A 26,240-nucleotide genomic window follows, 5' to 3' on the forward strand; every position below is an offset into this window, starting at 1 on the left:
GCCATCTTCCTTCCCCGTCCTTCCCTAATCCGATGAGACCGATGACCTCGCTGTCTGGTCTCCTTCCCCAAACCAACCAACCAACCAACCAACCAACTAACCAACCAACCAACCAACATTGCACAGGTCCCGCTGGTGGTCAAATACAACAGTCCAAATTGCAGAATTGGTTAGCATCTGCATTTATGTTCAAGCGGGAATTTCTCGCGGCGTCTCCATATTTTTGTCCAACCTTGTACGTAAAACAGTTAAACTTGATTCTTAAATTTACTAGCAGTGAAATGGAAATTCAATTGAAATATACTGAATAACGTATGGAAACGCACCATGCCATGGAAATACAGGCGCCTTATTACCATATAGCCAACGTCTATTGCGTAAAAAACATGAGCAGAATTTTTGTGGAAATGTTCAGTTACATTGTTAGTAACGAAAGGGCAGAGATGAAGTATCTGTTTATTGGTACAATACATTACACTTTAGTTTCAGATTTACCTAAAATTTCGTGATATTTAATCTACTATTTACGAAAAAACTAGCTCAGAGGAGATGCAAACTATTAATTTGACATTATGCAAGGAATAATTCACTCATATCAAGCCGACGTGAGTGCTGGTGCACTTCACTTAAGACCTCATGTATATTATTCGGTCAATAGGCTCGAAACTTACACGTTTTGTATTGTTTAAGCGGCGCTGGACGGAAGACAGTAAAAAGCTACTGCCTATGACACGCTAGGTAGCTGCGATAGTGAGGGAGCGCACAAACTGCAAGCGTCGGACGAGACTTGTTGTTCGCTCGTGAAAAGGGGCAGCTCATGCTGGGAGATGGTAGACTGAACCCTTCGTCCTGAGGGACAATGGTGTAGACCCTTGATGGCAGATCTTGGAGTGAGGACGTAAAGAGGAGACGCATTACAGACAAGTTCGCCATCTTAGTTTCTGTCCAGTAGACAGCTGCATTGTAGAAAGTCAGACTTTTTCACCAACGGCGTTGTCACGTAAATACACCTTTTCTCATGAAATCACCGAAGTTGGTCGCTTGAGTTGGGGGAGGGGACCAAACAGCGAGGTCATCGGTCTCATCGGATTAGGGAAGAACGGGGAAGGAAGTCGGCCGTGCTCTTTCAAAGGTACTATCCCGGCGCTTTCCTGAAGCGATTTAGGGAAACCACGGAAAACCTAAATCATGATGATCGCGCGCGGGTTTCAACCGTCGTCCTCCCAAATGCGGGTCCAATGTGCTAACTACTGCACCACCGCACTCGGTATCACCAAAGTTACGCAACGTCGGGCGTGGTCACTGGATGGGTAACCACGTGGATACACCATATGCTGTAGGCTACGTGCCCTTTACCTTTACGAAAAAGAGGAGGATGTGTAGTGACGTAAAGTTCTTGATCACAGGTCTTTGCGCCAATGTCCTGGATTAAATTCCAAAGCTCTTCTCAGTGTCTCACGAGCTGAGGACATGTGACGCTATTGACAATGATCCGTTCGTTGGAAGGAGTCGTTAAGCCCAGTAACCATCTCGGTGCTGTCCGATAGGTGTAGGCTGTATACCGATAAAGGGTTTCACCCTCTCTATTTTCGTCATCGTCATCATCATCATCGTCATCGTCATCACCATCAGCCATCACGAACGTCACATCACACTGCACACACCCACTACAGTCACACCGAGCGAAATAGCGCAGTGACTATTACTATGGACTCGCATTCGGGAGAACAACAGTTCAAATCCAAGTCTGCCATTACAGATTTATTAAATCGATCCAGGCGGGATTGGTTCCTGTGGAAAGAGCACGGTCAGTTTAGTTCCTCATCCATGAAAGACTCCGAACTTGCGCTCCGTTTCTAACTACCTCGATATCAGTGGGACGTTAAACCCTAATCTTCCTTCCATACTTTCTTCATTACAGTCACCCACAGCTGTCAGGTACACCTGAACGCACTGCTCTCACACTTGACGAAAGAACGGTGTTAATATGCTCGAAGGACAGGATACGTTTCCGATTAAGTGGCGTAACGTGCTCATCGAGGTGTCCAACGAACAATGTCACACGTTTTCTTTACTTTACAGGTTTTGGGACAGAAATCAGTGTAGTATTTAAAATATTTTTGCGGCGCATTTTATATTGTCAAGTCCAAAGTTTTCTACCGGTGCCTTTACAAAATCAGTAATGAATATAGGAATAGAACTTTGTTCTTCATTTAGTTTGATTTAGTGAAAGAGTGTACACACTGGCTGCCAACTTGCGCTGTTGTCACAACAGTTTTTAACGGCAAAAGAAGATGTATTTTGAAAATAAATATTTGTATTTGGAACTATAATATTTGAAACCATAAAGTACAATGTTGTGTAGTTTAATCATTTGTGCTGATTCCACCTGATTGCACTCATGTAATGCTGCAATTAACATGCTCTGAAAATAAACAGTATGAAACAATTTGAAAAAGAGAACTTTTCTGGATCGATTCGCGATCGGCCCCTACGTAATTATATTAGAGCCAAAGGCATTACTTCAATTGCCACCCAAAGTCTTACGTCCCAAATGAATTGGTAATTTATTTGCCTAATAGAGTTTCTAGAAACGTCGCACTACGCTTCTAGACGTCAACACGCTCACGGGTGATATTTGTTGAAGGCGATATGATAGGCGTTATACACCACTAGGTATTAAAATTGCTACATCAAGAAGAAATGCAGATGATAAACTGATATTCATTGGACAAATATATTATACTAGAACTAACATGTGACTACATTTTCACGCAATTTTGGTGCATAGTGGCCATACGGTTCTAGGCGCTACAGTCTTGATCCGAGCGACCGCTACGGTCGCAGGTTCGAATCCTGCCTCGGGCATGGATGTGTGTGATGTCCTTAGGTTGGTTAGGTTTAATTAGTTCTAAGTTCTAGGTGACTGATAACCTCAGAAGTTAAGTCTCTCAGTGCTGAAAGCCATTTGAACCATTTGATTATTTCCGGGCTGGAAGGAGCGCCAGTTCCCGGCACGAATCCGCCCTGCGGATTTGTGTCGAGGTCCGGTAAGCCGGCCAGTCTGTGGATGTGTTTAGGCGATTTTCCATCTGCATCGGCGAATGCGGGCTGGTTTCCCTTATTCCGCCTCAGCTATACTACGTCGGCGATTGCTGCGCAAACAAGTTCTCCACGTACGCGTACACCACCATTACTCTACCACGTAAACAAAGGGATCGCACACGTCTGGTGTAAGACGTCCCCTGGGGGGTTCACCGGGGACCGAACCGCACAATAACCCTGGGTTCGGTGTGGGGTGGCGGAGGGGTGAAGTAGAATGCGGTAGTGCCGGCCGTTGTGGCCGAGCGGTTCTAGGCGCTTCAGTCCGGAACCTCGCGACCGCTACGGTAGCAGGTTCGAATCCTGCCTCGAGCATGGATGTGTGTAATGTCCTTAGGTTAGTTAGGTTTAAGAAGTTCTAAGTTCTAGGGGACTGTGCTCAGAGCCATTTGAACCATTTTGAACTGCGATAGTCGTCGTGGGATTGCGGATTACTGCGGATGCGGCGCGGATGGAGCCTCTCCGTCTTTCTAGGTCCCCAGTTAACATAAGATAACATCTGTGGATTAGATCCTTCCATTATATTACCGTAGTTTAGAATTTTGGGTGCACTGATCATTGGAGAAATCAAGTTGTAAAGGATTCCTCAGTTTTATCCCATCAAATAACACACACGTTGCTTTTCACAAATATGAGCTATTTTGTAAGTATTTTTCATGTTGTGTGCAAACCATATGAATTCCATCTATTCGCTAGGGGAACACAGCTATTTACTTACCTCTGGCACCACACTGAGTTTTCAAAATACGTCATCCTCTTCTTATGGTTTCCTTTGACGTAACGAAGAGGTCCTCATTCCCCCAAGTCCGAGCAAAGTGAGAAAAACGGTGAGAGAGAAAAAATGATTTGCTATGCAGTAACACGGTCGCAGAGGCTAGGACTTGACGAGATCTGTCTAGGGAAAGATAAATTACTAAGCTACCAATATTTTGTTAATTAATCTGTGTTAGTAGAACATTGGATGTAGTATTTGAAAGAAAGCAAAGATTCGCCATCTTGTACTTTTCAGACCTCTCTTTACACGGGATGCCTGACTTATGCCCACCCTCGCATATCAGTGGTCAGCGGCGTCTAGCTATGGAGGACCTGGTTTCGATTCCCGGAACTGTCAGAGGTTTTTTGTGGGCAGATTGGAGCGAGGAGCACCTCGTGAAGCTACCTGAGGAGTTACTTGAATGAGACGCGACTGGTTTAAGGGCAAAAAGGAAATGCGGACGTCCTCTGAAAATTAGATGAATAGAGCAACATGTGTAGAAGGAGGGACAAAGTGACGAGACGTGTGTTGAGCCAACAAGGAATAACTTTAACGGTGCTTGATGAGGCTGTAGAGGGAAAGAAATTCTTGGCAGGTCGCATCAAAGTAATGAGAAAACTAATGACAAAAAGATGAAACTCTACGTAGTCCTTCATGGGACTGCAGTATTCCTCGGCGAATTTTATTGATGAAATCTTGTCGAGTCGTAGCATCGTCTTGTCGCAACGTTTCGATGACCTTTCTACTTGTCATCTTCAGGCGAATATGAAGAGTTCGAAAGTGGTGGAAACATTGCAACAACACCACGTAGCGACTCGGCTGAGAAGATGGTTTGCTCAATCCATTCATTTCTGTTTCTTAGTATTTACGAATGTTTAACATCTCAGATCGCTTCGAGACGCCTCTCGTCAGGTGACTTACGATAATGCCGTGCAGCGCCCTATATTCGCAGACTATAGACGCACGCTCTTGGTGAAAAAGAGAGAGTTGGGTGCTCGCGAGACGTGCAGTCGTCGTCTATGCGGCGCGGCGCCCAGCGCCTCGTATTTCGCGCGTAACGGCGGCCTTCGCCGGCGCCGTTAGCAGGTTCAGACTTACGGCACCGCCGCGGCGCGCCGCGCCGTTCCGGAGCATAAGCACTGCGCCTGCCCGCTCTACGGCAGCGGCGCCGAGATGGGAAAGCCGATACGCCGCCCCTCACACCGTGACGGAACCGCAGGCCCCTGGCTGCTAGGCCGCACTGCGGCGCACACTTCGCGTATTGTGCTCGCCGCTGTCTGCCCGTACGTCAGCCAGACAACTTTGGTGTACCACACTGAGGCTGAACGACAATGTTTAGGGACAGTGTACTTCCTAACTACGGCACTGAATGCATTTTCACTGTTATAATTAAGACTCGTGTGCAGAGTTCTACCACTCACAATTTCTCAAAATTATCTCCTCCTTACAAGCTACCATTACGTCCTATTACAGAATTTCGCTTAGGATATACTGCCAGGATGTTAAATAAAAGTGCTTTACACTAGTAAATCTCCCATGTGTGTAGTTAAGTCTATACTATTCTCTTTGTATTTCGTTAGTGTATAATACCTATATGTACACCGTTGGGTGCTATAACAAAACTCTGAACATTTATTTATTTTAATATTTATTTATATTTTACATGAGTCTTTTGAATGGTTTAGTGCGGCCTGCGGTGATTTCCGCTCCTGTGGGAACCTCTTCATCGCAAAGTAGCTTTTAACCCAATATCCTCAATTGTTCGTTCGACATTTTACAATCTTTTTCTGTTTGGTGTCACCGCCAGACACCACACTTGCTAGGTGAAATGAAATGTCGTGTGACAAGGGCCTCCCGTCGGGTAGACCGTTCGCCTGGTGCAAGTCTTTCGAGTTTACGCCACTTCGGCGACTTGTGCGTCGGTGGGGATGAAATGATGATGATTAGGACAACACAACACCCAGTCCCTGAGTGGAGAAACTCTCCGACCCAGCCGGGAATCGAACCCGGGCCCTTTGGATTGACAGCCTGTCGCGCTGACTACTCAGCTACCGGGGCGGACACTTGCTAGGTGGTAGCCTTTAAATCTGCCGCGGTCCGTTAGTATGCGCCGCACCCGCGTGTCGCCACTATCGGTGATTGCAGACCGAGCGCCGCCACACGGCAGGTCTAGAGAGACTCCCTAGCACTCGCCTAGTTGTACAGCCGACTTTTCTAGCGATGGTTCACTGCCTACATACGCTCTCATTTGCAGAGACGATAGTTTAGCATTGCCTTGAGCTACGTCAATTGCTACGATCTAGCAAGGCCCCATATTCAGTTACTATTGATATTCATATTGTGAATCACGTACCGTCAAGAGCGACGTTCATCATTAATGATTTAAAGTTAAGTATCAAAGTAATTACGTCCGCTTTCTGGATTCTAATTCCTTGTCATGTTCCAGACCTCATGTCAGTATAGTTCTTCTTCCTCACACCAGCCTGCGTGAGCTAAAACGCGTGCATTTTGGCCTCCTCTAGTAACACGGTGTTGGATCTTCTTCCAACACAACAGTCAGTACCATTCAAGTTCTTCCATGACCTCATAACATCCATCCTAAGAACTTGCCCCTTCTTGTCATTTCTTTGTTGTATGTTCCTTTCTTCCCAGATTTTGACGAGAACCACTTCATTCCTATGTTTTACCAGTCCACGTAATTTTCAACATCCTTCTGGAACACCGTATCTCAAACACTTCGATTCTCTTCTGCTCCGGCTTTTCCACTGTCCATGATTCACTACCGTTCAATGTTGTGCTCCGAACTACATTCTCAGAGATTTATTCATGGATCATAGCCTATATTTGATACCAGCAGGCTCCTCTTTGACGGAATGCCCTCATTCTTGTGCTACTGTCCTCCTTGTTTCGTCCAACAGGGGCTATTTTGCATCCAAGGAAGCAGAATTCCATAACCGCGTGGCCACTGATATTGATGTTAATTTGTCACCATTCTCATTTCTGCTACTTCACGTTACTTTTGTCTTTTTCCAGTTTAATCTAAATGCGTGTTCTGCACTTATTAGACGGTTCATTCCATGCAACAGCTGTTGTAATTCTGCTTCACTGTCACTGAGGATAACAATATCACTGAATCTCATCATTGATAATCTTTCAATCTGAATTTCAATCATACTCCTGAACCTTTCTTTTATTTGCGTCATTACTTCTTCGATACGTAGATTTAACAGTAGGGACGAAAGACTACATCCCTGTGTTACCCCTTCTTTTGTTCAAAGAACTCGTTTTTGATCTTCCTCTCTTATTGCTACCTCTTGATTATTGCAACATTTTACATTGTCTAACGGTTGTGTAGGTCGAAAAATCCAATGAAGTTGTCTTGATTTTCCTTCCGTCTAGTTTCCATTATCAAGCGCAATGTCAAATTGCAAAAGCCATTTGATCGACGCCTCCACCTTTGCTAAAGTCAAATTGATCGTCATCTAGAAGATCCAAAATTTTCTTTCTCATTCTTCAAAAAATGGTTCAAATGGCTCTGAGTACTATGGGACTTAACTTCTGAGGTCATCAGTCCCCTAGAACGTAGGACTACTTAAACCTAACTAAACTAAGGACATTACATACATCCAAGCTTGAGGCAGGATTCGAACCTGCGACCGTAGCGGTTATGTGGTTCGACTGTAGCGCCTAGAACCGCTCGGCCACTCTGCCCGGCTTCCATTCTTCCCTATATTGTTCTTGCCTCTCAACTGGAAAAGCAGACGGTTTCGAAAACATCTCGAAAACAGGTTGAGGCTGACATAGTGCTCAAAACGTTTAGGAAATTATCCTTGAAATTCTTTCAAAACAACAATGATTTCTTTAAACCACATGTCAGTGAGCTTAGGGAAGAGGACAGTGCTTGTCAGCATGTGTCCCTTAGATCATGTTTTATAAATACATCCCCGTCAAATCAGAAAAAATTGTTTCTCTTTTTACAGTGTCTTATTGAGGACTGTAAGCATTCTAGCCCATTTGAAATGAGAGGTCTGCAACCCATTGCGGATAATCTAATTTCCGTTCCTACACTCCCTTTTTATTCATAAATACAACAATAGCGAGTTTTAAATCTAAAAATCATACCAGGCGAGCCTCTTGACTTAACCGAAGTATTTTGCAGTAATACACGAAGTCTCCATACTCTTCTCTAAATTCCATCGAAAATTGTTGCAACTGACAGTGCAATAACGAGCGCAACTTCAAAAATTTTACGAACTATCCATAACAGCAATTTCTTCATGTGATGCAAGCCTGGCAATTTAGCACAAAGTGCTTCTTCATCCCTCAATCGTTATAGTTTTTTGCTCTTTCATTGTCAACTAAATCTTTAACTTCTTTCTGCATGGTACTGTAATGTCGTTTCATAGTTAATTTGCAGTACCCGACAGTTATGCAACTGCATAATACCCCCTTTTCATTCATTCCCATTCATTTTTAAAGGCTTTTGGGGATAGATAGCTAAACTGCTCTTCTTGCGTGGACATCCGCTAGACCTATGAACGTCCTTCATGCCACAAAGAAATAGCGAAAGGTAAACAGCGCTGACCCCACGATTCTGCCGAACTGAAGAGAATTGTGCAGACCGTGAGGTACCACCCCGCAATGTTAAACGACAGTCCACGCTGTACCCAGCACTTCCGGGAGGAACTAGCAATACCGAGACGGGCCGATTCGTCAACTGCACACAGCCCGCTGCGTGAAGTTTGGTACGCCGTGGCCGGTCCTGCCCCAGAATCTCAACGTCATGTCCTAGTAACCAGTGTGGCTTCAATACACAACTGGCCATAAAAATTGCTCCACCAAAAAGAAATGCAGATGATGAACGGCTATTCATTGGACAAATATATTATACTAGAACAGACATTTTCACACAATTTGGGTGCATAGATTGTAACGCCGGAAATGCGTATCCTCCTATTTCCATCTATTGAACTGATAATTTTTTTCCTTATTTTGTTACCTGAAGATATAATATTTCTGTGTCTTTGTATATTGTAATTGTTTTACTATTTGTATATACATGCATTCATGTCAATTTATAACTGGTTGTTTTGTGAATATTATTTGTATTTATACGCTGGGTCTGGCCTTGAGAAAACTATGCTATTGAACGAATACATCGATAGGTCGTGTGGAGAACCAAAGTGTTTAGGATCTTTGGTAGTCTTAACTCTGTCGCGTGGAGCGCGGGCAGAGGGCAGTCTGGCTGGAGGAAGGCAGTGGAGCAGGTGTGACGCTCCCGCGAGTTGCCGCGCTTTCGGGGTTTGGCAGCATGTAATTGCGCTCGACTTGCTATGATAGTTTCTGACACGGTGTCGCGGACGGGAAGCATTAGCTGGCGCACACCAGGAGCCCGTTTCGCCTGGTGACAGTGTCGAGAAGAAGGCGTTCCAACACCCAGCTTCTGCAACAGCGACGGCCGACAATGAGTGACTGTCGCCACCTCCTCGATCGACGGTTTCAAACCTTCAATCAACCAACAAGGGAAGACTGGAAGCACGTAAAGTTTTAGAACTGTATGGCAGACCTCAACTTTACAAACTGTTCAAATCACAAAATTACAGCAACTTAGCAGGAACCTTTGTTGCTCATTGTCCCAATTGCATTACCAAGCAGGGTCCCTTCCTTTTCCGAAATGAACTCGAGTGTCGTTGAAATTCAAATGCCAGCATTAAACTAATGTCATATAATTTCGGTGCTTTAATTTCAAAGTTCAGTTAAAGTATTCATAGCTGCCTACAATATTTAGATTACACAAGCACAAATTAAGAGTGGGAGTTTCGTTACCATATTTTAGCTTACCTGTGACTGCAGCTCAGCTTGGTACGCACTAAATTTTACTATTGTTAATTGTTCAGAATCATTTAATTCAAGTTCAAAGTTAAATCTCTTATTTCTAAATTGCGAAGATTCAAGTAGCTTTTGAAATGATTGTTGAGGTAGACCAAGACTAACCTTATTTTTTTGAATTTCGTAGTGCTTCAGAAACAAAGTTCACTATAATTTTCAGTCACTAAATTAATTTTCAAGTTTCCGGTTTTTTTAATTCTTTTGCTAAATTAAGTCAGAGTGTAACGAAATTTATTACTTCTGACAAACTTTCACTTTTCACATTACAAATGTCAACCTTCAGTTTCCACGCTTCTAGTGCTAATTATATGTCTAACAACATTTCTTTTTCAGTTACTATAGTAATTGCCCATAGGACTGGCGACCGTAATTTCCCCCAAATCTCAAATATCTAATTATTGCTAGTTAAGTGTTAACGTCACGGCCGCACATTTACTTTTTTATTAACTTTACCCCTTTTCAAAATTAATTTCCACCAGTTTCATTTGCATTTTTCCTTTCATTTAGATGTAACCCTTTCCTCCCTCTTTACCGACAGATTAACTTCGGCGACGATTGCTTTTCCCAAATTTCCATTAGGTACACGCGGTTTAATTTTTCACTGTCATTAAGGCCGATAATTGAGGGGGAGGTTACAAGATCCTGTGGGTACTGACCCAGGACAACCACATCTGGTCATAATAACGGCCTTGATACGCCTGGGCATTGAGTCAAACAGAGCTTGGATGGCGTGTACAGATACAGCTGTCTATGCAGCTCCAACACGATACCACAGTTCATTAAGATTAGTGACTGGCGTATCGTGACGAGCCAGTTGCTCGGCCACCATTGGCCAGACGTGTTCAATTGGTGAGAGATCTGGAGAATGTGCAGGCCAGGGCAGCAGTCTAACATTTTCTGTATACAGGCCTGCAACATGCGGTGGTGCATTATCCTGCTGAAATGTAGGGTTTCGCAGGGATCGAATGAAGGGTAGAGCCACGGGTCGTAACACATCTCAAATGTAACGTCAATGCGAACAAGAGGTGACAAAGACGTGTAACTAATGGTACCCCATACCATCACGCCGGGTGATACGCCAGTATGATGATCACGAATACACGCTCCAAATGTGCGTTCACCGAGATGTCACCAAACACGGATGCGACCATGATGATGCTGTAAACAGAACCTGGATTTATCCAAAAAAATGACGTTTTGACATTCGTGAACACAGGTTCGTCGTTGAGTACACCATCGGAGGTGCTCTTGTCTGTGATGCAGCGGTAACGGTAAACGCAGCCATCGTCTCCGAGCTGATAGTCCGTGCTGTTGCAAACGTCGTCGAACTGTTCGCGCAGATGGTTGTTGTCCTGCAAACGTCCCCATCTGTTGACTCAGGGATCGAGACGTGGCTACACGATCCGTTACAGCCATGCGGGTAAGATGCCTATCATCTCGACTGCTAGTGATACGAGGCTGTTGGGATTCAGCACGGCGTTCCGTATCACCCTCCTGAACCCATCGATTCCATATTCTGCTAACAGTCATTGAATCTCGACCAGCGCGAGCAGCAATGTCGCGATACGATAAACCGCAATAGCGATAGGCTACAATCCGACGTTTTTTCAAAGTCGGAAACGTGATGGTACGCATTTCTCCTCCTTACACGAGGCATCACAACAACGTTTCACGAGGCAACGCCGGTCAACTGCTGTTTGTGTATGAGGAAACGGTTGGAAACTTTTTTCATGTCAGCACGTTGTAGCTGCCGCCAGCGGCGGCAACCTTTGTGTGAATGCTCTGAAAAGCTAATCATTTGCATATCACAGCATCTTCGTCCTGTCGGTTAAACTTCGCGTCTGTAGCACATCTTCGTGGTGTAGCAATTTTAATGGCCAGTAGTGTAAAATGAGAATAACGGAAACAAAATCTTTTTATTTATCTCTCATAGAACAATGTTTTGTGGCATGTGTTCACTTCCATCGTTCCCTTCTGGTCGTTATTGTTGATTCCTACATTGGTCAGTAGTACCTTAGTGATGTGTAGAACTGCTTCTTATAATTCTCTACGAAGGCCTGTCTTACGAACAGAGTCGCAATGACGGCAACGCGTGGCGTCGTACAGCAGGAACCCCGTTCTACACGTTCTGGTTCGCCCCCGCCTCATCGCACTTTAACACAGGAGTCCTGGCGTGTGTTTCGGCTGCGCAGCGCAGTGCGGTGAATTATTTGCTCGCGGGGCCTTGGCAGTGAGCGTGTTATGCAGCCGCCTGTCGCAGAGCAGCACTCGGCTGTCACTGCGCCTGCGGAGGCGGCGGCGGCGGCGGCCGCTTCGTCTTGAAAAATACACGCGCACCCCCGAAGTGCTCTCAAACGGCGTTAGCAGCGGGCAGAGCTCGCGTGCCTCTTGCTGCCCGGCTCCTCTCCAGCAGACGTGACCCACGTGGAGCTCAAGCTAGCGCTGTGGAGTGGCCCTCCTCTGCAAGGCACAATTGTTCTTCCCAAACTGCTGCAGTAATCTTCCCTGAGACGATTTGTACAATTACTTCAAGCTCATTTTTGTTCCTGGCCTCTAACTTGCAAACCTGTGGAGAAAACCCCAGCTCCTTTTGCAACTTATAGAGAGTTTCTGCTAAAGTGGTAGCAGATTCGGCTTTACGAAATCAGTAGTTTGTAATGTAGATTTGTCAGTAATATGTCAACTGACTCTTCTGCCCTTGCTTGGTAGCAAGTTATAACGGTCACCCAATCGTTGATATTCCTATATTCGCACTATATCACTCCAATATACGAAGCTTGTTAGTACTTGATGTGGAGAATTGGGTTGGAGCCATTAAATTGTATTGTAGTAGTTGCTGCTGCTGCTGCTGCTGCTGCTGCTGGCTGGTTCACCGCTCTATCATGATGTTAATATTGACTCTATATGTATTCGTCTAGGGGTAAAAAGATGAGGTGCCGTGTTCTTGATGTGCTTGTTGATAAATAATGCATGACAACATAAGTGAACTTCAACTATTTATTGGCATGGTAGCCATCTTAACTCCGCTGACCACCAAAGACATTGTCACAGTACAGAGTAACACTTCTTTTACAAAATCTTTGCATTGTTTTTCGACTTAAGACAATAACTTACACACTTTCCAAAAGTTCTATCAAGACTGAGCTGACGAGGCGTCTTGCTGCTTGTATTTATAACCTTGTCAAAGAACTACTAAGAAGAGATGTGGTTTATAAGTCAGGCATCCATCTGTTATCGTAATTTGTGCAAAAACGTTATTAATTTACATCGAGTCAGGTCATTAAAATGACGGACAGATTTGTCAACTTGTCAGAACAACTCATTGCTGGAAATAGCCCGTTTTTCAAAGGTACATCTAATGACTTCTCTCATTTGCATACATAAGTAAATAACGTGAATTATTAAAAATTACAGTGGTTCTCGTTTAAAATAGATGTGTTTACGTGAATGGTGAGTGAAAACAGTCCTAGTGAATAAATAGGTTTCAATGGATAATTTTTATTTAAGGAGATCCAAAATACGTAAGTTGATCAATATTACTGGTATTTCATATTAATTATTTCAGTTGAATACAGTATTTTTACATAATGACATCTGCTGTATCAGTGTTCAAGTGATGTTAACTTTTGTGTGGGTCAGTTATTAATTACACTTTAATGGGTTGACTGTTTATTTAGACATGTTATGCAATCATTGCTAACATACACAATTACGTTTCTATTATCATAACTGCTGGTTGAATTAGGAGGGTATTACATACTTCGTTATAATAAAGCCTTTAATAGGTTCCGTTACGAAGTCCACGTCGACAGCAGCTTTGGTGGTATTAGCCGTCGAGGTACACTTGCTTCTTGATGAAAACGATGTACCCGTCATCACTGTGAAAAATTTTTAGGTACTATGGTGGTCTCAACAGACCAAACTACTTTTGTTCAAATTATAGTGTGGCTTTCCTGCCCTTTATGCCAGCTAAGCTTGATAATTCTCAACGACCGACACTAGTGGCGAATTGTGCAAAACAAAGGACAGCTGAAAGTTTAACCATAAATTTTAACAATTATTTGGCTGCTGAATATCCTCACCTGCAATCACAGGGGGCTGTAACGCCAGTGATGATGATGACGATGATGATGTAGGACTTTGCATTTTCTCGTCTCGCCTCCCTGTAGTTGCCACTGGCAGTACTATACACCTCGTAGAATTTGTTCAGTTCCTCCGCACCTCCCATGTACTTCTTGGTATAACTGCATAAAATCCTTACTGGAACATTGGTTGTAGTGTGAATGGTGAAAAAAAAAGGTTTCTAACCAGAATGATATAGAGCAAGAAAAGACTTTCTACGACTTAAAATTCGAGATGTGTCGGGTAGTATGGGCCATACAATAAAAACAGCTATTCAAATAAAAAAAAGGTGCCTTTGTGGTTCACAAACAACCTAATCTGTTTACACATAAAACGTGCAAGGTAATAAAAACGTACGTTACAATACCTTTCAACGTGTGGTCGGCTGAACCTGACACAACACATCAAACATATGAGCTAAGATTTTCAGTAAGGTAGTTCTGGGCTATTTTTCATAGAGTTTTGATACAGACCTTTACCTATCAATTTCTTTTCTCTGTTCAATACGTGAAGCAGTTTTAAATTTTCTGTCAAATCGTAAGCCAACTTTTGAAACTCAACCTTAGCTTGCAGTGTTAACTTTGAATCCAGATCTTTCATGTGTGCAACAAGCGTTTCTTTGTAACTATCTTCAGACAGTGGTTTGAAACCACTTCCCTATAATGATTTTAACCTTTGTAACAGTGTAGTTCTAGGGACATTAAAACGTCGACAGCAGCACTTTCGGCCATTTCGTCTTCCAAAACATGTGAATCCGATTGCTTCATCGCATTCTTGGACCAGTCCGCTCAACCCTAATCGGTACATTTCTTCTTCAACGTTGGTATTGTGCCCTAAAAACAGAAAGTTTTCCATACCAACCTACTTAGGGGGTGCCCGACTCCGCTGTACATTAAAACATGACGGAAGCAGAAACTGACGTGTGAGTGGAATTTCATTATTACGATACAATCTATATTAGAGTATTTAAATACCGCAATACCTGTATGGTAATACGATTTCTTCCCTGTAAAAGAATTAAAAGATCTGAAAATGACACCGTACACCCGCTTCGACAGTCAGAAACGAAAATGAAATTTCCTATGACACATACTCAACAGATACGTACTGAAGTTCTAGCAAATGGCGCAGTTATGTTTACGCTTTATTCGAAGCACTGCACGCATCTGCTGTTTTGCAGCACAAAGCAGGTGGCGCATATTTCCCACTGGTGCATAGTAACCACCGTTTCCCGACAGTGTCTTACAAAACATAAAATACAACCTACAACCTTCCTTGTTTGTGCGTGAATGTGCGTGTGTATATGTGTGTATGTGTGTGTGTGTGTGTGTGTGTGTGTGTGTGTGTGTGTGTGTGTTGTCCCTAGCGTAAGTTAGTTTAAGTTAGATTAAATAGTGCGTAAGCCTAGGGACCGATGACCTCAGGAGTTTGGCCCCGTAGGATCTTACCAAAAATTTCCAAATTAATTATTTCATCTGAATATTCGTAATAAAAGAAACAAAGCAAAACAGTAAAAGGCACTGATCAATGGAAATTAATCTCTATTGCAACAATATATGCCATTCGTCATTATAAAATTTTATTTTAAGACAGAATCCATTTAAATGAAGATGATATAATGACATAAGCGTCCAGGGGACATACAAAACAAAACAGAAATCTCTCTGAACTAATACCAGCAATCAGCTGTCTAGATCTGCCATGTGTTTGGATCCGTGGCCTCTGAAATAGAAGGTGAGATGATTGACGTCACCCCAGTACGAAACTCCTGAAGAAACTATCCCCCAAAAATTGGTGTGAAGCCTCAGTGGAGATAAAAAATACTTTAATAGTGATCACAGAAATTTATTTTTACAGCCTTACAAAGCCGGAACGGATTGTAATATCGCCGTGAATACAGCGCTGTGGCGAAACGGAGTGACGATTCTCGAAGAAATGTGCGCCGTCGGCAGAGCTACAGACGTTCAGACTATTCTAAACGCTGCAAAGCAAAACCTCGGACAGCAGACTGCGATGCACAAACTACTAAATCTGATTACTGTCTTCTAGCTTCTCTGCACACTACAAACAAGTGACGTGAACTCTCAGGCAAAACGGCGAAATTTAGTGAAAGTATGTCAAGAGAAGTGCTCTCAAAATCAGCATACGCTGCTTAATACACGAGAACTCCAAGCCAGGAAATCGAAGTTCAGAACTGTCTAAGTTTATAACAAGTACAGTGTTCTAACTGCTTGCTAAAGCACAAGTTCGCCTGAGAGAAAAGGGCACCAAGTCCGTCCGTCGTCAACAAGAGCTGACACATAAGCACGAAAGACTTCCACTCTTCGCGAGTGCCCAGACGGAAGTCCCCTCTCTCAAAACTATTGGCTCTGGGCTCTCCAGCAAATCTCCTACTCCTCCCCCCCTCCCCCCGCCACCCTCTTCATGCGAGCGGTGAATCATAATCATAGAATTTCCGTACGTAATCACTCTGTGCTCTTTCTTCCGATCAACCAACCACCCACTTAAGCTTGGTTTTTGGCATATATACTTCTCTGGAAGCAGCCACGCATCTGTGCCGAGCTAACGGCATAGGACGTTCCAGACTTCCTCTGCACTGATCAACAAGATTTGCAGACGTACTGGAAGGCAACCACGGAGCTCAGGTGCTCACAGTGTGATTGGTGCCACGATCCACTACGTGAGGTCACCGACCGCTGTATCACGAAGAGACCCTGAGGTGCTACGCATCTCCCTGCGGTAAGTTGGGCTGTGAAACCGTCTTTTAAAGCTGTACCGCCGCCTCTCCACGCCGTTTCCAGGCTGGCGAGGGCTGCCCGCACTCACATCGTGAGACCTACGTCCCATTTCTGTCTCTTATTCCACCGAGCTCACAGTCTTTGATAATAAAAACAATCGCCCATCATGGAATAAATATTAAGAATTAGACAAAAGTCTGCCTGACTATGTCAGACACGTTCAAATGTCCTCGTAAACGATACAGAACATGTCAAGTCTTTACTAATTTCAGATTAACTGCGTGGCGACGGATGGGAATTGAATCACTCTAAGTTGCAAAATAGTGCCGCCTTACAACGTAGCTACTGAAATTCGTTCTAGTTCTTTTGGATTTTCCTATTTCTGAACATTTCCTCAAATATGAGTCCAAGACAGGTGTCCCTACCATAGGGCACATAGCCACCCCAATTTTCAGTGTTAACTTCACAGCAGATAGCTGGTGACGACTCGGCATGTCCAATGGTGACACGGACCTTCTAGTCACTGCATTACACGATTGTCGGATCTGACAATCAAACTTATGAGGTCGCAAAATTCCTGCTTTGGAACAGACTTTTTCTATGTAGACTCACAAAGATCAATGTCCGTGTGGAAAAATACCACTACAGACAACGCATCCGACTGAACTGTTCTGTCCACTGCCGCTGCCTTCCAGATTTTGTACCAGAACTAAACTTGCGCTCTACCGAATACACTGTCTGGTAGTTTAGGCAGACCACGACGTAATAAACAGCAGGATTACGGGTAATATTGGTAGCATAAATACTGAAAGAAACATAACTGAATGTGTAAGAGAGAAACTGGGAGCCGACCACTTTTCTTTCTTTTATTGCTCTTTTTTGTTATTTTGTGCTCAATCAAACGTTTGACATCATGATCAAAGGTAAGATTTTCCTTATGTTACTCACAAATTCGAAACTTGTTTATGAATGACAGGAACATGTTTTACATGTGTTCGACAAAGTATTGAAGTGACGACTTTTTTATTTTACGTTTTTTTTTGGGTAAATTCCATTTTCTAAAGCTATATGATAAATCTGTATTTCTTCTTTATTTTTACTACAACATCCCTATGTTTCACATAACAAATCAACTTTTTACGAATAAAACCCGAATTAATCACAGACAGTTTCAATTTTGCTGTAAATACTGTTTATTTTGAAGTAACAGACAGGAGGATATCTGTGTTGAACAAAAATGTTTCTTAGGTTACCCAGCCCTTTCCACAGAGCTGTCCAAAAAAATGTTTAAAGGTCCATAACTTGCAAACTAATTGACAGAGTCTGTCTCACTTTGGTGAAAGTGTTGCTTCATACTCCGAGCTAGGGTGGCTGCGGCCGGACAAACTGCGTGACTACCACACTCTATGTCTACTTCACCGACTCCTCATCGCGCAAGCACCCCAGTACCTAGCTTCAGAGATTAAAATCCTGTCATACCATCATAATCGAAACACGAGGTCACTCTTATCTGGTATCCTAACTGTGCCCACTCACAAAACAAAAACTTTTGCAAACTCCTTCTCAGTTGCCGCTGTCCGCCTCTGGAACAAACTGCCCCTTACCTTGAGGAAAATTCAATCTCCTGTTGCTTTTAAGAAGAAGTTGAAGCATTTCCTACTATCATCCGCATAAAATTCTCCACAAAATTAATGTGCAAGGCAAATCCTCTCATCTGTCAAATAGCAAAGCTAGTGTCTCCTATCTTGCTCCTGAGATGCCTTCCTCTTCATCTATCTCTATTAGACACGCAGTCTCCTTTTCCTTTATATTTTCCTTAATTATGTTTCATCATGTCTCTCTATTCTTCTCCTCGCTTCACCATGAGTCTCCCTCATACTCCCTGCTGCCAGCACTCCTATCTTAAATCTTTCTCTTCAATAATGTATTTTTCTAGGTGTACCTTTCTAATTGTTTATCTCACTTTTTGTATTAGATGTAGTTTAACATGCCTACTGAAACATATGACTGTAAAATAAGTAGAATGCCTGGTTAGATGTAAGAGAGGGCCTGATGGCCCTAATCTTGCCAGGTTAAATAAATAAATAAATAAATAAATAAATAAATAAATAAAGTCCAACTTAAAGATATCACTGTAGGTGTTCGAAATGGTCACCATTAACATCCACACACAAACGATGCCGCCGAACTGCAGCACGAACCACTGACTGCAACGTGTTCAGTTGGATATTTTCACATGAATGTACGATGGCTTCTCGAAGTTCATCCAATGTGCGTGGCTTTTGTCAATAAACGACGTCCTTTAGTGTCCCCCACCGTTAAAAGTCCAGAGGAGTTAGGTCTGGGAAACGTGGTGGATACTCCACAGCACCTCCACGGCCTATCGATCTTCCTGGTAGATTTTTATCGAGATACGCCGTAACACGATTTTGGTAGTGGGCTGGGGCACCATCTTGTTGAAAGTAAACTATCCCGTCTCCATAAAAGTCTCGGATGGCAGGTAAAATGGATGTCTGAAGCTTCTGAAGGTACACCTCACCGGTAACTGTGCCGTCAAAGAAGAATGGCATGGTCAAGCCCCGGTAAGACAACCCACACCACGCATTTACTCCTGGCAAATTCACGGCTTTCTCTACATGGGCGTTCGGATTTTCGGCGCCCCAATAGATGCAATTGTGGCGATTTACTGTGCCATTGAGTTTGAACTGTGCCTCATCAGACCACACATTCATCTCTGCAAACTCTTCATCGTTGCGCACCATGTTAGTAAACCACTCGCAGTACTCCATTCTACAATCTGGGTCATCCTCGTTCATTGCGTGTAACAATTGTGGGATGTAGCCCTTCCACTTTGCTGTCTTCAAAATTCGCCGAACACTTGAGCGACTAACTCCAGTTTCACGGGCACACTGTCTCACAGACTTCTGTGGTGAGCGAGTGAATTGTTGTAACATACGACGGCAGTTAGCTGGACTTGTTACTGTTACAGGTCGTCCAGATCATTGCTCGTGTACATCTTTAACAGAGCCTTCAGCTTCAAATTTTTCTCGAATGAGACGAATCGTTAAACGTGTCGGTTGCTCTGTTCGATACTCATTTTGCCACTGCCGTTGAACCTCATTAATGTTAACGTACTTACATACGACTTCAAAACTGACTTCCTTTTATCGAATGTAAGCCTAGCGCCAGCCATATTTACTCGAGTAACTAGGTGCAACTAAGAACAAAACACTGACTATCTGGTGATTGTCATCTGACAAAACAAAACAACGCAATACAACGCTTGTGTGGTGATTGCCGGAACTACAAAGTATTACACTAGCAAAGATGAGACAACTCCGCCAATTAGTTTGCCAGTTATGGAGTTTTAAACAGTGGATACATGTTTTTGGACCCCTCTGTATATACCCAGCAGTTACTGGACAGTTGACCACTTCTGATTTTTAGGGGAATCTAGTAGGACACTGATCGTATATGTAACGAAAGCGATCACTGCGAGGTAACGCCCGATAGGTATGCCACTCACCCAACATACAGGTAATGCAGGTATGATCTTAACTGACCAAAGCTATTACGAAAACTACAGCAGTCAGCGCTTACTTATGGTAGTCTACATAGGCCTGCGGTACTTACGGTAGTCTACATAGGCCTACGGTTCTTACCGTAGTCTACATAGGCCTACGGTTCTTACCGTAGTCTACATAGGCCTACGGTTCTTACCGTAGTCTACATAGGCCTACGGTTCTTACCGTAGTCTACATAGGCCTACGGTTCTTACCGTAGTCTACATAGGCCTACGGTTCTTACCGTAGTCTACATAGGCCTACGGTACTTTTACAGCACCGAGCTACGTGGCTGGACTCCAATTATGGAAGACGACAGTTCAAATATGCGTCCGTCAATCCAGATTTAAGTTTTCTGTGATTTCCCTAAATCGCTTCAGGCAAATCCTTTGAAAGGGCACAGCCGATTTCCTTCCTTATCCGATGGAACCGATGACCTCGCTGGTTGGTCCCCTCACCCAAATCGACCAACCAGCCTACTGTTACGACTCTAGACAGAACATCTAGGTGGGGAGACACGCCCACCAGGCGCGGTCGCTGACCCGCGCCGCAGTGAAAGAAACAGCAGTCGCAGTTGGAAGAGCGCAAACAGGCGGAAGCGCGCCACTAGCTGTGACAAGCCGCGGCTTCCCGCCTTTGGTCCGCCGCAGCGGCGGCAGCAGCCGGGGGCCAATTAATTAGCGCCTCTCCGCCTCCGTGCCGGCTAATTATTCCGAGAGGCGCCCGCGGACGAGGTGCCTCAATCCGCCGCAGCCCACCTGCTCAGAAGCAGAGTTCACAAGCAGACAGTGGCTTTGTCAGCGTCCGACGAAACACCGGCTGAGTTGCCTGTGTTTCCGAGAGCTCTCTTAATCAACACCGCCCAGTACCTCATAGCGAAATCCGCGCGGACTTGTCGCTTTTGTTCGCAGCCGCTTCTGGTTCGGCTAATGAGAATGCCTCCAGAGGGCAATAAATTATAGCCGGTTTCGTAAAATAGTGCACAGGTGCGGTGGTATACGCTGCTACCTTGCCTATAGCGGAGTGCCTACATATCACGACCAGTCATTCGACAGAGTGCAGATTTACAATTTTCGCGACCAAGTCAGATACTGGCGAAGACCGCAAGTGTTGACAGTCAGTTCGTATAAGAGCGTAAACGCCACTGGAAAGAATATTTACATTCTGCTAGTGCCTTCATTGTGCTACTCTACTGGCCATTAAAATTGCTACACAAAGAAGAAATGCAGATGATAAACGGGTATTCATTGGACAAATATATTATACTAGAACTGACATGTGACTACATTTTCACGCAATTTGGGAGATAGATCCAGAGAAATTAGTACCCAGAACAACCACCTCTGGCCGTAATAACGGTCTTGATACGCCTGGCCATTGAGTCAAACAGAGCTTGCATGGCGTGTATAGGTACACCTGTCGATCCAGCTCCAATACGAAACCACAGTTCATCGAGAGTAGTGACTGGAGTATTGTGACGAGCCAATTGCTCGGATAGCTGAAATGTAGAGTTTCGCAGGGATCGAATGAAGGGTAGAGCCACGGGTCGTAACAAATCTGTTCAAAGTGCCGTCAATGCGAACAAGAGGTGACAAAGACGTGTAACCAATGGCACCCCATACCATCACGCCGGGAGATATGCCACTATGGCGATGACGAATACACGCTTCCAATGTGCGTTCACTGCGAAGTCGCCAAACACGGATGCGACCATCATGATGCTGTAAACAGAACCTGGATTCATCCGAAAAAATGACGTTTTGCCACTCGTGCACCCAGGTTCGTCGTTGAGTACACCATCGCAGGCGCTCCTGTCTCTGATGCAGCGTCAAGAGTAACCGCAGCCATGCTGCTGGAAACGTCGCCGAACTATTCGTGCAGATGGTCGTTGGCTTGCAAACGTCTCTATCTGTTGACTCAGGGATCGAGACGACGCTGCACGATCCGTTACAGCCATGTGGATAAGATGCCTGTCATCTCGACTGCTAGTGATACGAGGCCGTTAGGATCCAGGTCGGCGTTCCGTATTACCCTCCTGAACCCGCCGATTCCATATTCTGCTAACAGTCATTGGATCTCGACCAACGCGAGCAGCAATGTCGCGATACGATAAACCGCAATCGCGATAGGATACAATCCGACCTTTTTCAAAGTCGGAAACGTGATGGTACGCATTTCTCCTCCTTACACTTGGCACCACAACAACGTTTCACCAGGCAACGCCGGTCAACTGCTGTTTGTGTATGAGAAATCGGTTGGAAAGTTTCCTCATGTCAGCATGTTGTAGGTGTCGCCACCGGCGCCAACCTTGTGTGAATGCTCTGAAAAGCTAATCATTTGCATATCACAGCATCTTTTCCTGTCGGTTAAATTTCGCGTCTGCAGCGCATCTTCGTAGTGTTACAGTTTTAATGGCCAGTAGTGTATATGTATGAGTAATTCGTACAACTAGTGAATAGAACTGAGGAGAAAGGAAAATAGCTCTACTGAACTAAGTTTGGTTGGTTGATTTGTGGGAGGGGCCAAACAGCTAGGTCAACGGTCTCATCGGATTAGCGAAGGGAGTCGGCCGTGCCCTTTCAAAGAAACAATCCCAGCAATTGCCCGAAGCGATTTAGGGAAATCACGGAAAACCTAAATCAGGATTGCCGAACGGGCCTTTGAACCGTCGTCCTCCCGAAAGCGGGTCCAGTGTGGCACTGTTGTAGTAAGGGAATGGATAGGCTAACAAGACATTAAGGGAACATCGACACTGTAGTGGAGAAAAGTGTGAGGAGGTAAAAACTGTACAGCAAGCAGGTTCAGATGGATGCAGATTGTAGTAATTAGACAGAGCTGAAGAGGGTTGTACAGTATAGAATAGCGTGGAGAACTACACAAATAAGTCTTCGGTCTGAAGACCACAAATGTTGTCCACTACTTCGTACACAACGGTTAGGAGAGGTGGGCTACAGTGCGGTGGAGCAGCTGTCGTTGTAGGGAAGCACGATCGAAAAAATGGCTGACATCGAAATAAGTGTCCAACGAATAGAAAAGCAACTGGAATCACTCAACAGAGGGAAGTCCACTGGACCTGACAGGATATCAGTTCGATTCTACACAGAGTAGGCGAAAGAACTTTCTCCCCTTCTAACAGCTGTGTACCGCAAGTCTCTAAAGGAACGGAAGTTTCTAAATGATTGGAAAAGAGCACAGGTAGTTCCAGTTTTCAAGAAGGGTCGTCGAGCAGATGCGGAAAACCATATGCCTATCTCTCTGACATTGATCTGTTGTAGAATTGTAAACATGTTTTTTGCTCGCGTATCATGTCATTTCTGGAAACCCAGAATCTATTATGTAGGAATGAACATGTATTCCGGAAACAGCTATCGTGTGAGACCCAACTCCCTTTTTTGTTCATGAGACCCAGAAAATTTTAGATACAGGCTCCCAGGCAGATGCCATTTTCCTTTACTTCCGTAAGGCGTTCGATACAGTTCCGCACTGTCGCCTGATAAAGTAAGAGCCTACGGAATGTCAGACCAGCTGTGTGGCTGGATTGAAGAGTTTTTAGCAAACAGAACACAGCATGTTGTTCTCAATGGAGACGCGTGGAGCCATGCACGGAACTTTTTTCTTAACATTTATCATCACTCAGCACAACCTACCCTGCAACACCCTTACAAGTTTTTCAGACTGTTTCTGACCACTTTCTGTATATATTACGTAGTCTCATCGTGCACTTTCCCTTTTTTCGATTTGAACAATTTCAATAGCTGCGATTACAAACTCTTAAATTGCCCTGGAACGAGGAACGAGTGATTTGACCATAAATTCTTTCATTCCTTCAGTTTATTAACTGATATTTCTCTTTGTTGCAGCTGGCATTGGCCGTTGGCAGCAAAGCTGCCGACAATGCGACCTTGTTACCGGACGCCGACTCTGACACCGTGGGCGGCGATGGAAACTTTATGAGCAACAGCCTGGACCAGCTCGAGATGGAACTTGTTGAACAGGTGAGCTGTGCTACGAATTCCATATCAATCCTTTCTAGCAGTCCAGCACCTCTGTATAAGGAGGTACTGAAGATGTAAAAGCTTGCATGCGGGTTATTCGTTAAAAGTCTGTTATTCGTTAAACTCAAGATATGACAGGACCAAGTCTTTCTGTCTTTCTAGCTTGTAAATGCTGCCACAGTCGTAACATATCTGCGAACGACTATTTAGTTGGACACCGCTCCACATAAAACAATAGTAGTTTTCAACTACTTGTTTACTGTTAATGTGACACATTTGTGTCTCCGTTTATTCACAAGTTGAATATGGTAAGTCTTTATCCATATTATAGTGCAGAACTATTTCAGACAGCTGACGCCAGTGCCATCTTAAGATGGTTTCCACTACTATGCTGCATTCAGGGATAAATGAACTGTCCAGCTAACCTGGAAGTCCTTGTGTATGTTTTGTGAACCCGTGAAATTAGCATTCTACTCGATTCAGTCTTTGAGCTGACTGTACGTAGCAGTTAGAAACAACGGAGGCAAGAAGAGCGGCTTCTAGACAAGACCACTGAAACTGTTCCTCCCTACGATTTGATATTTCTTTCTTAGAAGATCTCTTTCTAACTTACGTAATGAACTTTATTTTATTATTTTTCCTATTTTATGGTGAATGACGTGCTGCATGGAATGTCTGCTACGACGTGTACATCGGCTACGTACTCCCTCAACACAAGCATGGGAGCTGTATATTCAACGACAGCGTGCCTAAACTCCAAGTACCTGGTTTTCCCGCAGCGGTTGTCTTCTCTCTTTGCACAGCCTGCTCCGATGTGTACCGTAATACTTGCTGTTTAACAGGACACGGAGCCACTCACACAACCAATGACAACTTAAACTCAGGACCTTCGCAGGAGAACTTCTGTGAAGTTTGGAAAGTAGGAGACGATGTGCTGGCGGAATTAAAAGCTGTGAGGACGGGTCCTGCCTGAGTCGTACTTGGGTAGCTCAATTGGTCAGTGGCCTCCGTAAACGCCTCACCGGTCTTACCCTACGTGACGTCACATTTCGCTGTACAGCATATGCAGACGACCTGGTTCTCGTGTTCCGCAATCGCGACGATGTCAACAGAGCACTAGAATGGATCACCATGTACGGTGTGGCTTCCGGCAGCTGTCTCAACGTCGCCAAATCGGTCGCCATTTCCATAGGAGACGGGTTGACCCCAGCGTGTGTCTAACCCCTACAGCTTCGTGGCACTATCAAATGTCTCAGAATAGAGTTTCACGACGACATACGACGCACTGCGACTCTTAACTACCGCCGCTTATTACAACAAATTCGGGTCCAAATCTTCAACCTTCGTCTGCGGACCCTCGACATTCTCCAAAGGACACACTTCGTCAATGTTTACCTCGCATCGCGCCTTCCACACACAGCACGTGTTCTCCCAATACCGTTACTGATGGTTCAAAATTGTTCAAATGGCTCTGAGCTCTATGGGACTTAACATCTATGGTCATCAGTCCCCTAGAACTTAGAACTACTTAAACCTAACTAACCTAAGGACATCACACAACACCCAGTCATCACGAGGCAGAGAAAATCCCTGACCCCGCCGGGAATCGAACACGGGAACCCGGGCGCGGAAAACGAGAACGCTACCGCACGATCACGAGCTGCGGACCGTTACTAATGGCTCGACGTCTATTAGCGGCATTCGGAGCCTGCGTCACTACTGGCATGCTCTTCAAAGTCAGTTATGAGTCACTGACCCTTCCCCCAGAAAGGGGAGGTCTTGGTCTAGTCCATGTCCACGACAGAGCTGTGGCCCTGTATGTCAGCTCACACATCAAGCGGTAGCGCCACCACCCAGAAAATTTGACAGGTTTGCTGTTGGAGTCCTTAGCTCCGCCCTCCCTTATGCCCCCACTGACGACGCAAGACATACCCCCACCCTTCCACTACTTCGGGGACTTGTACATTGAACACAGCTATGTCCGTATCGCAGTACCACCGACGAAACAGGCGTCGGCGCGGGATATATATCATGAACTACAGCAGAGGCGCCCACCAAACATTGTGGAGACCAAAAG

General features: G+C 44.5%; 1 protein-coding gene across 5 annotated transcripts in view; it reads left to right on the forward strand.

Moving 5' to 3' along the window:
• Positions 1–26,240, forward strand: part of LOC126272274 (protein madd-4-like) — a 2,033,115-nt gene that overhangs the window by 1,415,267 nt on the left and 591,608 nt on the right. For all 5 annotated transcript variants that reach the window (XM_049975019.1, XM_049975021.1, XM_049975022.1 and 2 more), the window contains exon 3: positions 24,029–24,163. In XM_049975019.1, coding sequence (XP_049830976.1) covers positions 24,029–24,163 — 135 coding nt within the window. The remainder of the gene's footprint in view (positions 1–24,028; positions 24,164–26,240) is intronic.

This window comes from Schistocerca gregaria, chromosome 5 (assembly GCF_023897955.1).
Source record: "Schistocerca gregaria isolate iqSchGreg1 chromosome 5, iqSchGreg1.2, whole genome shotgun sequence".
NCBI lineage: Eukaryota > Metazoa > Arthropoda > Insecta > Orthoptera > Acrididae > Schistocerca > Schistocerca gregaria.